Raw genomic sequence first — 14,803 nt, 5'->3', positions numbered from 1 at the left:
GATTTTCCAGTATCCTGTGTCTTGATGTGTCCTTTCAAAGAGTCTTATCAAAGGTTATTGTAGCTCTAATGTACTCGATAGCACGCTATGCAATTGGCTTAGCAGGAGCTTTTTGCATAGAAATGAGTTGCAAATGCATTTGTACCAATTCTCATGCGTGTGTTTTAGGTTATAGAGATGGACACTGAAAGTCTGAGAAAAGCATCGTCTGGTGTGGTGCTCCCAGCTGCAGACAGACATGGAGCGTGCTCACAGATTGTTTCAGGGAAAGGTGACAATGGTAACTTCCTGGTGGACTCAGAGTTTGTCTCTAAGCATTTATAGGCTAAAGTGAACTTTGATCAGTGTAAGAATGCTGTTATCATGTGGGTGCGTGCTGTAGCAATGAAGCGCTTAGTCTTTGTTAATTAACACCAGTTACCACAGTGCTTGCTGGCCAGTTTGTCAAGGAAGTTGTCTTGTTTGCGTTACGTGTGTTCTTCGGATGCGTTTGTGTCGTTTTGGATTCAGGTCCTTGTTGCATAGTGATGAAAGCGTATGTGGTTTGAGACGGACCTGTCCAAACATTTGACCAGTCCTGCATGATAATGCAGCAGAAGAAAGCTGTGATCTGGCTAAGCTTTTTTTTTTCCCCTAGGTGAATTTTCTATAGCTTTCTGTTGTGCTTAGCCGAGGAGCTAAAATGTGACTAAAAGTGCAGGTTGTGTTGCTATTGATTCTTCTGCGTGTAGGTTGTGACACTCTTCAGCATAGGATGGCAGGGAAGTCTTGATACTGGAGTAGAACTCTTTTCTGAGGGATTTCTCCTTTAACAAATGGTTTGTCAGTCCTGCTTGTAGTATAGGTGCAACAGAATAGCTGAGGAAGCTCCAGTTTCAGTTTAGCAAGCTGAAAGCAAAACTTTACAAGCTCCTGGGAGCTTGTAAATCTACTCGTTGAGTAGTTGTCATGGAACTCTGCTTTGTATGATTCTGATTTTAAAATCAGTGTGAAAAGAGGGTAAAAGGTGTTTATGGTAATCTTTCTAAGGCAATTCCGTACTGCTAGACAACCAAGTCTATGGAAATCAAATATTGTTTGGTTTTTAATGATTCTTTTTTTAAAAAATATAAAAGCTTTGCTCCGGAGCCACTCCTCATAACATTTCGTATACCTCTTTCATGAGAGGACTCAAACTGTAAGATGACTACAGCAGAGGATTTGAGAAATACAGGTGGGCCAGTAGATTGTGTGGGTCTGGAAATGATTTAATGTTGGACAAAAATTTTTTAAAAAAAAGAACACGTATTTGGAACTATGCTGTAAATGCAGATGACAACCAAAGAGCATTTGTTTCTTTTGTTTCCTTGCAAGCTAAACCAGAACAATCTGATGAGAACTAGCTTGATTTTACCTCGTTGAATGACACGCGTATGGAGTTTCTGTGCCTGCACCCATGCTTTCTCTGTCCCGTCGACAGAAAGGAAAATACAAAATGCATTGCACCCTTGTAGGGTAATCACAGTCGTCGTGCTGTCGGACTGCTTTGTGATCATTCATTCAGCAGACCAGCTTTGCCTTTTGAAGGAATCCTTTTGGAAAGCAGGATTTGGCTCCTGAAAAGGACTAACTATTTTGATCTTGTTCTGTTACAAGCATGACCTAGTTGCCTCACGTGAATTGTCTTAGTTCTGTGATTATTATTTTTTAAATCCAGGGGGAAGGATGGGAAGTCTGCATTGTCCGTTTCTTGTATACTGATACAAATGCTGTATGATGAGGGAACTGAACGTTAGGTATCATAGTCTCGGTGAAATAATGCTTGCAGCTAATGCTTAGTTGTAGAAACTAGTCATGTTGAATGGAGTAAAAGGTACCTTCAATTAAATAAAGTAACGCCTCCCAAACCATTTTTCGCCTCCAGGCTTTTTGGAGAAACCCACCAGTTCCCAGGTAAGCCTGTCAGACTGACCACTTGTTCTGCTCATGAAATAAACAGTATGTAGTTACTTTGCATTTGTTTTTTTGTCGTTGGATTGTGTCTTTCATAGCCGAAGTCTCCCAACTCTGTTTTGGAAATGGACGAAACCTCCCCTAAAAAAGGGCAGCAGAAATCAGGTAATGTTCGCTTCATGTGGTTCTGGGTTTAGTTTCATACTCTGTCTGGATGGGAGTATTTAATAACGCATCTGATGGCCTTGATTTGCAGATCTGTTGGAGGAATTTGGTTTAGGAGATGCAGACGATATCGAAGGTATTCGTAACAGTCTCTTTGTAGTGTTCTTTTGTGGACCGACCATTGTACTTGCCCATTTTTTCCTAATATTAAATTAATGGTTCTAGCAAGGTGTTCTGGGAGCAGAAGATCTTCTGAAATACGCCTGTCTGCATGTGTGTGCTCCCTCCTCTAGTCTGCCATTCAACACTGTAAATACCCTTCCATGACGTAGGCTTCCTCCACCATACCTTTTCAGGCAGTCCTGAAGTTGGCTTGCTTTCCAGTTTCTGATTACTTGCCTGCCTTTTCTCTACCTGTCTGGCAGTTGTTTTGAACCATGTAGCAAACACATTCCTCTGAGGCTTCTCTTCTTCTTTCATGGAGACTGACCAGCAGGTTCAGAGGTAGGGGAAGGAAGTGGGGAAGAGAGACAAGGTGGAAGGAAATGACAGTGTCAGCATGTTGTCAGGAAGTCTCTTCTCTGTGGAAACAAGGCTAAAAGTGAGGATATATGGCCTTAATGGTTTTTTTAGTTTCTTTGTTCCAAGGTTTATTGATTTGCATATTTGTTAATGAGATGAGAAACAGTTCCCCGTTCAGGTTTTGGAGTTTCTACAATCAGCTATTTGAAATAGAGACCGGAGAGAGGTAAACAGAGACATAGGCAAGTAAGTGAACTTGAAACTTCTAAGTATAGAATACAAATAGTTCCAAGTGCTTTGGCATCCTTGTGTTGGGGAAAATCATTGTTCTTTTGACAATAATAGAGAGTAAACTTCTCTCTAGGAAAAATATCGCTCTCCTCCTCTTGCTCTGCTCTTCTCTTCTCTCTCACGGATTGGCAATGGGCAAGCAACAACAGCCGTTTATGTTGCAGTGATAGTATTTTTGTGAGATGCACAGAGGCTTGTTAAAAGTTGCTCAGTTAAAACACGAGTTTTGGGTTTGTCTGTATTGCACAGTAGTGAGAAGCGTAGCCCTGTAGTGGACCAGCACGTTGTAATATTACAAACACAGAAAGGAAAGAGTGCCTTTTCATAGCTCCGTTCATGTCAGCTATTTCTCCCGTGTGCCTTTATTCATTTGTGTCCTGTAGTATTTTACCTGTGGGTTATCTTGAAGATCAGGTGTTGGGAAATACATGCCAAAATTTCTTTCAAACTTTATGTTTGGACTTGGGTTTAGGCAAATTAGGTTGCTTCAGGAAAGTGTGGTGATTCCTGTGGCACAAATATTTCTAACTGTAAAAGGGTTGAATGCCGTCCTTCACAAGTTTATTTTGTAAATCTGGAAAATAGGTACAGTATCTTGCCCAATGAAATGTTGAACGAGAGGTGACATTTCCCATTCTATTTACTTTGTTACTGACTCATAGTAAAAACTTCTTAAAATCTGGTTTGGGGTCCAAATTAAGTAATGGTGTTCTCATGTTTCCTGTATAGAAGAGTAGCTGCTTTGCACTGTAATCTGCAAAAAGTCATTCCGTCAGGCAATTTATGAGGAGGGAAATCTTAGAAGAGAGAGGAGAGGTAAAGGCTAATTGGAAAGAACACAAAGTCTTCTTTTTATGCTGGGTGGCAAACAGGCAGAGTAAAAGGTGGGGGGTTTGCATCTTTTGTATGCACGGGGATTTCTGTTTGTTTGTGTGCTAAAAGTGAAAAAGTCTTGAGAGCGAGGAGTCCTCCCTCTCTCACAATGTTGACAGAAGCCAGTAATACAAAAAATAGACCGTGAATGACTGATCCAAGAAGAGTGCCTGGAAAAATAATTACTGACTGGAGTTACTGACACCACGAGAGCTGGAATTTTGCAGATGGAGGAATGTTGTTGCCTTCCATCTTTCCTGCCTTTTTCCTCGTTCCGTGCAGATCATACAGAAATTTCAGGGTTGATTAAACTCTGTGGCAAAGAAATCTTATGGCTTCAAAGATCCTAGAATCTTGTCTAAAGACTGAAACTTCAGACTCACATAGGTGCTACTGAAAACTTTACTCTTGACCATGGGCAAGACTGATAGGAGTTTGTGTTGCTGTTGATTCTAGCAGTATGGCACCAAATGTTAAAGTCTCTGGAGTGTGAAACAGAGTCCAAACCATTAAGGCACCTACGTACTCTGAACAGAGAATGTGAATTGCATGTTTAGAGGGCCAGGACGGAACTCTGGGTGCTGGCAGGTCTGCTTTTATCCAGCTTTCAGGCAGATGCATTCGACTGGAAACGTTTATTCGTTGTGTGTCTTGCAGCATTCTTCAAGAAAGGTGTCCCAGCTCTCCTCCCTCCACAAAATACTCGGTCTGTCTCTTAGCCAAGATTGTGATGTCCATGTTACATGGTGGGAGTGATCAGGTGTATGAAGTTGCGTGCCTGTTGCAGTTTGTGACCTGAATGAACATTGAGGAAGTGACAGAAGAAATCTGGTTAGCACACCTTTCTAGAAACGGTGTAGAAGCAGTCTCATCTATCTGAGAGATTGACCACCCCCTGCTGCGCTTGGGGTGGAGAGACTTCTAGGAGCAATAGAAACTCCGAGCGGGCTGGTGTGTCTAGACTCTTCTCATTCTGGCAGATACTGTTACCACGCAAGAGGCTTATGTGCAAATTGCCAACGCGCTGGGTGACTGTCTGTGCCGAGTTCTGCTCTCTTGAGTTCTTTTCCTTCTGTTTTCTGAAGGGATGTTGCAAATCGGTGTGACATCTATGCAGATACTTCTCTTGGATTCCATCAGGCTCCAGTGCTTCCGGGAGATGGAGAGTGATTACCTTGAAGAGCCTCCGTCTCTGATTACAGATGCCACCCTTGAGCTGCTGAGGCTTGTTTCTTTCTGAATGCTTTGTATTTCAGTGTTCAGTGTAGCTTCCACGCAAAAAATGACAATGAGTTGCTGCTTTTAAGTGGCATCTGGGACTATTTAAAGTCCACTTCTCAGATGTAACAGAGGTTCAAGGTAAGCATCCTGTAATGGGGAGCCCAGACTGACTGACTGCTTCTGAGGAGTTTGCAACCTGTGCGATACTACTTAGAAATTATGAGAGAGGAAAGGGTGGAATCCGGTTTTCAACAGTACAAGTGAAACGTCCAGATCGTGGGTTGTTTCTCAACATTTCACAAGCCCGTCTCTCCTTCAGTGTCCCATCCGTGTCTTCTGCAAGACGTGAGGCAGCAGCACTTTGACTGAAATGCTCAGTCCAGACCCCTGTCTAGAAACAGATTGGTTTCATGCATGGATTAAAGCTGGGGCATTAAAGATTTCAAGCCTGTGATTTTGTTTGTGATCTTCTGTGTGCAAGACATAGGGAAACTAAACTTGCTGGAGGAATGTAGCTAGTTACTGCACGGCAGACAGTTTGTCAGAGAGAGGGCATGCACCTTTAAGAAACAGGAATGGTTTATTTGTGACCACTGATAGTGATTTGCAGCAAAATTTCTTTATACGTGAAAAAGTAGAATGCCCAGGAAGAAAGGAATTCACACAGATGCATCTTAGGTCTGTACCATGATCAGTCTCTCTTTAGGATCTCACAGATTTGAGGAGATGTGTTATTTTGTGTCAAGTTTTTTCTCACAAATATGATGATTACAGATGCGCTCTAGGTGTGAATTAGTAGTATCGAGTCATGCTGGTTATAAAAATATGTGTTTTTCACCGTAGATGAGTACTCAGGATCTACCTTTCCTACGTCATCATCAGCTGAAAAAGATGACATCGAGGATGCCATTGAAAACTGTGAGGTGCAGGTAGGTAAAACCAAGTATTTTGAATTAGTCTGAATTGGTAAATTGTGTTATACGGTAAGGTAAAGAAAACTTATCTAAAGGGAGAGTCCTGTAGAGGCAGTTTGTATTATAGTCCAAAGTAAAGCTGGATACCATCTTCTTACGGTGGGGTAAAACCCTTGTCACTGTGTTGGATACTTGCTGTTATACTGATTTGTTTCCAGTTTGTTTGCTTAAATTTTGACCTGTGTTTTTCCTTTTGTGTAGGGCTGAGAAACAGGGCAGTCAAATGCATTTTTTTTCCCCTATGCAAAACGCACGTTCAAGTGACGTGGGAGATTTGTCTAAACTATGCTGATCTGTGTGATTAAACGTGCCTGGTCTTCCTCTTTGTAAGAGAAAGATTGAAGAAAAAACCTTGACATTTGGTGACCTTTCTGATGCTTTCCCTGCGTCTGTAAAATACGTGCTGGTTTGTCCGTGTTACTAAGTATTTGAAAAGGCGTTTTTTCAGGGGCCACTCTAAAAGGGAATAAGGCAGGCATCCTGTTTGTGTTGGGCATACAGGACAGGGCTGGATAGAGGGGTCTAGAGTCTTCTGTAACAGCTCGAGGGACAGTGGAGCAGATTATTTCCACCCCACGCGTCGGCATCGTGAAAGAGGGGCGTGCTTAATTTGAGCAGGCAGAGCACAGAACTTGAGCCTGTTGGAAGGCAGGAGTAGTTGGGCGATGCAGGTGGGAATGGAGAGGCTGAGACAGATGGTGGTTGGCTGAGGTGCTCCTTCCCCGTTGAGAAAGGACGAAATTTTGCCGAAAGAGAAAAGGGCCCGAGTAACGGGAAAAGAGAGCAAGGAGTTGGATGGTCGTAGCCCATTGGGACACCAAGGCTGCAGGCCCTATTTAGAAGGGGCCACAAGTTAAGGAGGCCTGTGGAGAGGGAACATGTTGGGAGGAGTGTGACACGTAAGAGGAGCAGTCAGAACTGTTGAGGAACAGAGCACGGGGTCAGCGATGTGAGGAGACTGGGTTGCAAGCTTGGGTTGCCGATTTTTGGGATAAGGGAAGGAATGGGCAGGTTTCCCTAATAAATGCTGTTGTTTGGAGCTTGGAATGGAACTTGGTATCTCTGAGTCTTGGGTGAAGAAACAGTCCTAGCTTAGCCAGTTCTCCTTGTGGTGGACAGTAAAAACTTGTCATGTTCATTCGCATTGTGTTAGCAGAGCTGGCTAATACAACGTGAATGACCGTGAGGGGAGTGTAAAATGCCAGGCGGATGATGGAGGAAGGAGCCTGGGAAAATGTAGGCAGTTGTAATGAAGAATGGTATTAAAGCAAAAAAAGGTGAAGAAATAAATTGCTTTGTGACAAATGCCACCACTTGCAGAAAGCAGGCAGGCTAAAAGGTAAAAGCAACCCTAGTGTCCAGATGAATCTGATCCGAGCAGAACTGTTGTGTCTCAAGTAAGTCCTTCTGTTTTTAAGAAAATGATGATCCAGTGAACCTTTAACTTAGTATTCCTTGATTTTTATGATAAAAATTGCTTTCAAAACGTCTTCTTTCTCTTATTTCGGTTACACGATAGGATGAGTTTGCAACAGAAACTGCCTAGGTTGACTATAACTTCCTTTTTCTTGGTGATCTCTCTGTCTGTACCGGTTTACTTAAGGATAAACACATTTTAGAAACTACCCACTTGATAGAAAAAACAGCACGTGAAAACCAAGACTGACAAAGCAGAAATTTCACATCAGGAAGCCCTAGCAGAAAATGAGGACTCACACAGTGCTGACAAGCGGTTAAGCCCAAAACCTTGGGAAGAAAGCTATGAAAGAATGTGGGTTGAAAAAGAGAAAAGGGAATTGAAAACAATTGTTCAAAACATTACAGCAGAGCTGAAGCAGCTGTTTGGTGAAATTAATGAAACTGGGAGAACTACTTCCGCTGTGGAAGAAGTGTCAGAAGATGGCTTGAGTGAAGAATTGACGTAGCTTAAAAACAAGTATTTTGGATGACATTAATATTCTTCCTAAAATAAGACGTGTTTCTACAAGTGCTGAAAATGCACTTGTTATAACAGAAAGTAAGCTTGGGAGAGCCTCTGCATTTAATGATGATGTTCCCAAGGAGTGCCTTATTGACAGTAACAAAATAAGAGAAAGAGAAATTGTCAGTCTTTTTGCAAATGCTCAGCAATCGTGTGGCATGCTGAAAAGGAACCTTGATGAAGAACTGAAACGAGGTATGGAAAAATTTAAGAGTAAGGTAGGAATGCTGCAAGTAGTATTCCTGGCTTTGGAGCAAGAGAAGGTACAGCTGCAAAAAGAGGTAGAAGTTCACCTGCTACTCCTTATTCTGTAGTCTTTCTCCATATGAAAGGTCCTGTTCACTTTAGCTATTCCTCATTAAGGGAAGATGCTTTGTGCAGCTTGTGTTTTCTTCTAATGGAAATATATTAATTAGGAATAAAGAGAGCAGTGGAGACTTTATCCTTTTCCCCATTATGTAATTCGAAGGTTTTTGGAAAACACAGAATGCATTATAGTTCCAGTTTAACAATAAGTGGCACTCTGTTCCGGTGTAAGTAGTTACCACTTCATTGCCATAAAAAGAAATGCACACAATTACATCTGTTGTGATTCTGAATCAAAGAATGAGAATGGCTTCTGCACAGGGTCTTGACTAATCTGTTCATTTGCTGTGATTTCTGCATGGTGTGTCTTCATTGCCCTTCACCAGAATTCCCGCTTGCTGTGAAACCATCCCTGCTTGTGGGTTTGGGATCTTCCCCCCGCCCCCCTCCCCACCCCTCCCCTTAAGGAAGCAGTAGCGCAGCACAGTTCCACTTGCTTCTTCCTGTGCTTTTACAGCTGGCATTGGACAGTCCTTCTAACTCTGTCCGGACAATCTGGAACTCTTTGGGTTTTTTGTTGTTGATGTTTTAAGATGCACTGTTGTTTTCTTTCTAAAGGCTATGTTTTTGTTATCTTTTTTAATCACGAGGGGTTTCAAAGTTCTTCCAATGACTTCACATGTGGTAGTGCGATTTGGTGGAAATGCTTCTCTATATGAATTCCCTCATTTTTTTCATGACGTGATTTCAGAGGTCAACTCTGAATGATTTGATCTTCGATATGATGTTTCTCTTTTCTAGGAATACTGAGAAATGTGTGGCGCTTAACTTTCTTTTTGTAGGTCGAGAAGGAAAAAAGTGAACAAAGATGTTTCAAAACGCAGGCGGTAGCAAAACAGGAAGATCTTGATAAATTAAATAGACCGTCAGGCAACGTTACTAATCAGCAAGTGAAACAAAAGCCTACTGGGAGGGAGGATGTCTGCTTGAAAATGGAGACCGAAAACTCTCTAGCAGAAAAAGACAAAAAGAGCTTTTCGTCTGAGGAGAGATCAAAATTGATTCAATTGCCGATGAAAGGGTAAGCTAAGGAAATAATCTCAAATTCTTGTTTGTAGTACTATGTAAATCTCTTTTAGGTTTTCTAATATTGTAGTAGTTGGAGTAGTTTCCCCAGTGCTGAAAACCATCCTGAGTAGTCCACTGCTTCTCAAACATTTAAGAGAATTAGGGTTTTTTAGAAAAAACTAAGCTTATAATGGAGGTTCAAATTTATTGCCTGCTTTAAAAAAGAAGGGGGGAGGGGGGGGGAGGGGGGAAGAAGAGGGAAACCAAATCCCTGTGGATTTCCTTGTCCATACCCAGGAAATACACTTCTTCAAAATCAGACTTGAAGACCGGAGAAAACCAGGTATTTTTGTAGGAAATGGCCATCCAGAAAAGAACTTGCAGTTCACTTTGCTTCCTCCCTTTTCTAGGTGATTTTAGTGATCACCATGCAGTTGGTGTTTCCATTAAGTTCAGATCCTCTTTGTCAGGAAAAGGGAAAATCTCAAAACCAATCTCAAAAGCTTGAGGAAGCCACAGATATTTTCCTGTCCCTCGAAGCAGGAGATTTTTTCCTGTCTGTCCTTCAGGAGAGTCTCTGCTCTAAAGAATTCCTCTAATGGGGGTATTAGATGTGTTCCAGCTTACCAGAATCCACCTCCGATTCCACATTCCCCCCTGATTCCTAGGGGAAAGTTTTTTTAAATACTTGGCCATCTTCCAGGATCTTTTGAGTCAAGTCTGTGTTTTGTAATACATATTTTTAATCTCAGTCAGTTTTGGACATCACATATATAAAGCATGTCTGTTTCACAGAAATATTTATGTAAAGCTACTCAGTTGGTGGGGTTTTTTGTGGTGTTTTTTCTTTTCTTTCTGTTCAATGTAGTAAATTTGCCCTGAATGCCAAAGTTGCAAAGAAAACTAAAAGACAGACTTCTCTGGGCAACCTGTTCCAGTGTCTCACCACTCTCACAATAAAGATCGGGCCCACCTCTCCAGCCTGTCCCAGTCCCTGTGGATGGCACCCCTTCTCTCCAGCGTGTCAACCGCACCACACAGCTTGGTGTCGTTGGCAAAGTTGCTGAGGGCGCACTCAATCCCACTGTCGGTGTTGCCGACAAAGATGTTAAACAGAACCGGTCCCAATACCCACCCCTGAGGCATGCCACTTGTCACTGGTCTCCACTCGGACACTGGGCCACTGACCGTGACTCTCCCAGTGTGACCATCTAGGCAATTCCTGATCCACCGAGTGCTCAATCCATCAAATCCATGTCTCTCCAGTTGAGAGTCAAGGATGTCATGCAGGACAGTGCTGAATGCTAAGAATTATAGAAATGTGCAGACTACTGTGCATTTACCTGTGTAAACGTACCTACAAATAAATCATCAATCACTCAGCGGCTTATTTCCCTGTCTTGTGCGACTGATACCATGGTTAATGGAATGAAATTAGAATTCTATAAAGGGTAAAAATTACAGTAAAAATATGAACTCTGAAAACATTTATGAACATTTCTGTGGTTTGTCCTTGCAAGTTCATAATGTGGAATATCTAATTTTTATAGCAGTGCTTTATTTTCTCAAATATTCTGTTAAATCCTAGATCTACTGTGAAACGAGAAGAGGAAAAGAGTCTCAGAGTGGAAATGCTGTATGAGAAAGCAAGAGAAAAACTAAGAAGGAAAGAAGATGCGTATTGTAAAGAGATAGAGGAGAAACAGCAACTTGAGTTACCCTCAAGGGTTTCCGAGATGGAGTTGTTAACACCGAGAAAGCTCAAAAACCCGGTATATTAAATAATGAGTTAAAGGCTTGTATTCTTATTGGCTGATTCTTTTCAATGGCATCGTATTCCAGTATGCCTAAAGAAGGAGGTACTTTGTTCATGGAAGATGCATTGGATAACTATTGCCAAATTTTGAGGATAGTTGAGAACAGTTGGTTCACCAGTGGTCTGGGGTTTTTGGTGGTCAGGTGGGTTTTTTCCTTTGCCAGATCATGACAAGGCTACTGCATTCCAGGGGTGATGAAGTTGTACAGCTTAGAGAAAGGATCCGTGTTAAGAAGATACTTGACAACTGATAGAAGATGAAAGATGGCATGAGAAGGAAAATACCCTTTTTTAGCCCTGTTTCTTACCAGAGTTGTAACAGGGCTAAATTAACCTCCAAGGGAATGTTTTAAAGCATCCACATACGATAAAACACTGTTATTTTCAAAGCTTTATACTTGAGATATTTTAAGTAGTTTCATTATATGGTTGCTGGCTTAAAAAAAAAAAAAAAAGGCGTTGTGTCTGTGGGATGTTCGTTTGCTCTGTAAGGGTATGTTACACTTGCGCTGTGTGTGTACATTGTACACGTGCACGGGTTCATACAGTACCTTATGTATTACCTGAAATTTCACTCTCCTCTTTGAAGCCACGCTTCAGTGTGAGAAATGTTAAAACGCCGTTTGATGCTGAAGTGGTTTTGTAGATTCATTTCCCAACTGGCTATTTATTCCTGTTCCCTGTCATTCAGGAATCCGACACTGAGAGAGAAAAGGACCTGTTGCACAAAAACCAGTTACTACAAGATGAGATTGCTATGCTAAGGCTAGAACTTGATCAAGTAAGACTTAGGCACCAGGAGGAAGAAGGAGAATATTTAGAGGAAAATGAGGCCTTGAAGGAAAAAAATGAAGATCTCAAAAAGGAACTTAAACTGAAAGAGGAAGCCTTAACACAAACAGTTTTTCAGTACGACGGACAGCTGAACTTACTAAAGACGGAATCTACGGTGCTGGCTTCCAAACTTGAGGAGACGAAAGAAAGCAAAGACAGACTAGAGACAGAAATGGAATCCTTTCGTTCCCGCCTGAACATTGCTGTGCAAGAACTTGAACGTCACCAGTCATCGAAAACTGACTTTGAACGAACATTTCAGAGAGAACGTGATGAACAGCTTCGCTTGCAAGACAAGCTCCATCACGACCTCTCTGATATGCAAGAAACCAACAAGAGCTTGTCTCAGCAGCTGAGTAAAGCTGAAAGCAAAGCTAATAGTCTAGAAAACGAGCTTCTCCAGTTAAAACAAACACTCAGGGAAAAAACATTGCTCTTAGAAATGACACAAAAGGAATTCAGTCAAGCCCAGGCTCAGGCAAAGCAACGAGATCACGCTCGACAACTTGAGAAAGATCAAGTGAGCAAATTTGTACTAAAGCAGGAATCCATGCAGGAGCGATTGGCCCAGCTCCAGAGCGAAAACCTTTTGCTTCGTCAGCAACTGGAAGATGTGCAGAACCAGGGGATCATCAAAGAGAAAGCAGTGCGCGATGTGCAGGACCGGTTTAATGATATGTTCAACAAACTCAGAGCTGATACTGAAAAGCAAGTTTGCCTAGTGGAAGAGAGAAACAAGGAATTAAATGCCAAGTGTACTGATTTGAGAGAACAAGTCTTTAAATCTGAGATGGACAAAGTAGAAAGCGAGGTAGCATATCCACTTTGAAAGCCTTTAAATTGTTCTTTCTGTTCTGGAAATTATTTTGTGTTCGAAACATAGTAGGTATAGGTTATATGCGTGGAACCAAGGAATGCTGATTTGTTCTGGTTTGTTGTGTTTCTCTTGGCTTTGTGGAAGGTTTTGACAAAAAGGGTGCTACTGCTCAGACCTGAGCAAAGAACAGAGAAAAGATATCCAAGTCTAAGCTTTGATCAAGAAAGGTGATTCTTCTGCAGAGCTTCTTTCATCTCTTTTCCTTAGTCCATTTTATGCCCTTTAGAATAGTTTTTGTATTTCATGGGTTTTACGTATGTATTGCACTGATGACACAAATAAGAGTGGTATAAAAGGAAGAACCATCCAATATGCAAGGGCTGAGAAACGAAGATGCAGGCAAGTGAAGTGTTGGGGGATGCTTTTTAAGCTCCTACGGAGAAAAAAACATCGCTTCTCCATAAGTTACTATCAAAACCGAAGGGTATTAGTAGTGTGCAGGTGTTAATTTATGTATGTGTTTTGGGGGTCTACGGGGCCTGCCTGTTCCTCGTGAAGATCATTTCAGACACTGACCTAAGCTTTCTGTTCTCTATTTTATCATGTGTAGCCATATTTAAATGTGTTCTTTCTTTGTAGCTCTGTGGAAGACTAATTAGCAGGACTGAAGGCTAATGAGGAAATCAGTTAAACTCTCTTTCTGCAGATTCACACCACACATCAGTATGAACCATGCTCTTATGCAGAACACTGGCAAAATTTTTTGTTGCTCAAACATGCATGAACCAATGTTGCTCCCATTTCTGTAGGTAGATGGCTTCTGTCAAGAAAAAGGGAGGAAGAGAATAAAGGCGGGGGTAGTGAGGAATAGGTAGCAATTGAAAAAGCTATAGGTAATGGGAGAATGCATTATTATGTAAGTTCCTAGGATTAGGTAGGGTCTTCTCTAATGATGAAGTTCTCTACCAGTTCCAGGTAGAGCAATGATTTAAAAGTTGCCTTATGCGTTTTCTCTGCTCTTCCTTTACTTTCTGGCAAATAAGTATTTAGACACGGGTAGAAGGTTTGTCTCCCTTGATGATTGGATTTGAATAGTGATATAAAATTACATTTCCTCCTTCGTAGCAAATCCAGACTCTTTGAGTGCGGTAAATACCTGCATGTGTCAGATAAGCACCTTATTCTTCACTTGCCAATAGCTGCAGTCAAACTATGGCTCTTACATCGCAACAGATTGCTTTGGGTTTGGGTAGAAAAAAATACATGACTGCGGTGTGTGCTTGTGTATTGTTCTGAAAAGAATAATACTTGAGCCTTTTTGATTTATTAGGAAACAAAAGTCTTCATGAAGAGCTGTTGATAGTTTGGAGCTGCTCAGCTGAGAAAGTGGAAGTCATTGTCTGTGCAGATGTCTGCTGGTGGCAGGCAAAATTTCATACCTTTGAGTTCAATCCAATGACAAGGCTAATTGTATAACCAAGTAGGTTAAAGTAAAGGCATCGTTCTTGTTCTTACAGCTTTTTTTCATGTGCATTTAACGGTTTCATTAGGGCATGGTCAGACAGCTGCAGCAGGAGCTTGCCAATGCTCTTCAAAAGCAATCTGTGTCAGAAGCCTCGCTTGAAGTTACCACACGCTACCGCAGTGACCTGGAGGAAGAAAAGCTGCGCTTGCAAAAGGAATTGGAAAAGGTTAAAACTAAGGTACATAATGTTTGTAACTGTAGAAAGAAATCTAAGCGTGGCTGTTGAAAGTGGGAGTGAATGTTTTCGTAAAATCGTCGGAAAAAACCTCACCAGGATAGATTTAATGATGGGTGAGTGAATCTCACTGTTTTAGAAACTTGGTGTCCATGTCCTTGATGTGAGGACACTATGTCCTTACTTGGACAAAGGTTTGTATTTCCGAAGGTGCTTTGCAAATTAAATGGATGTTTCTGTAGTTTATGTCATTTGGTTTGGCCAAGTAGGTTCTCTGATTTCTGAAGAACAGTAGAAATACTG

At 41.6% G+C, this 14,803-nt stretch overlaps 1 protein-coding gene across 1 annotated transcript in view; it reads left to right on the top strand.

Moving 5' to 3' along the window:
* LOC147415074 (uncharacterized) overlaps positions 1-14,803 on the top strand; it is a 43,652-nt gene that overhangs the window by 14,065 nt on the left and 14,784 nt on the right. Inside the window, 13 exon segments of the mRNA XM_086468518.1 lie at positions 169-280; positions 1,904-1,932; positions 2,031-2,097; positions 2,189-2,233; positions 5,848-5,933; positions 7,582-7,638; positions 7,640-7,876; positions 7,908-8,240; positions 9,108-9,314; positions 10,200-10,246; positions 10,922-11,105; positions 11,841-12,794; positions 14,351-14,503. Of these exon segments, the coding sequence (XP_086324644.1) occupies positions 169-280; positions 1,904-1,932; positions 2,031-2,097; positions 2,189-2,233; positions 5,848-5,933; positions 7,582-7,638; positions 7,640-7,876; positions 7,908-8,240; positions 9,108-9,314; positions 10,200-10,246; positions 10,922-11,105; positions 11,841-12,794; positions 14,351-14,503 (2,511 nt within the window).

This window comes from Leptosomus discolor, chromosome 7, assembly GCF_034619465.1.
Source record: "Leptosomus discolor isolate bLepDis1 chromosome 7, bLepDis1.hap2, whole genome shotgun sequence".
NCBI lineage: Eukaryota > Metazoa > Chordata > Aves > Leptosomiformes > Leptosomidae > Leptosomus > Leptosomus discolor.
The sequence above is the reverse complement of the archived record's forward strand: the minus strand, read 5'-3'. Positions and strand labels throughout refer to the sequence as shown.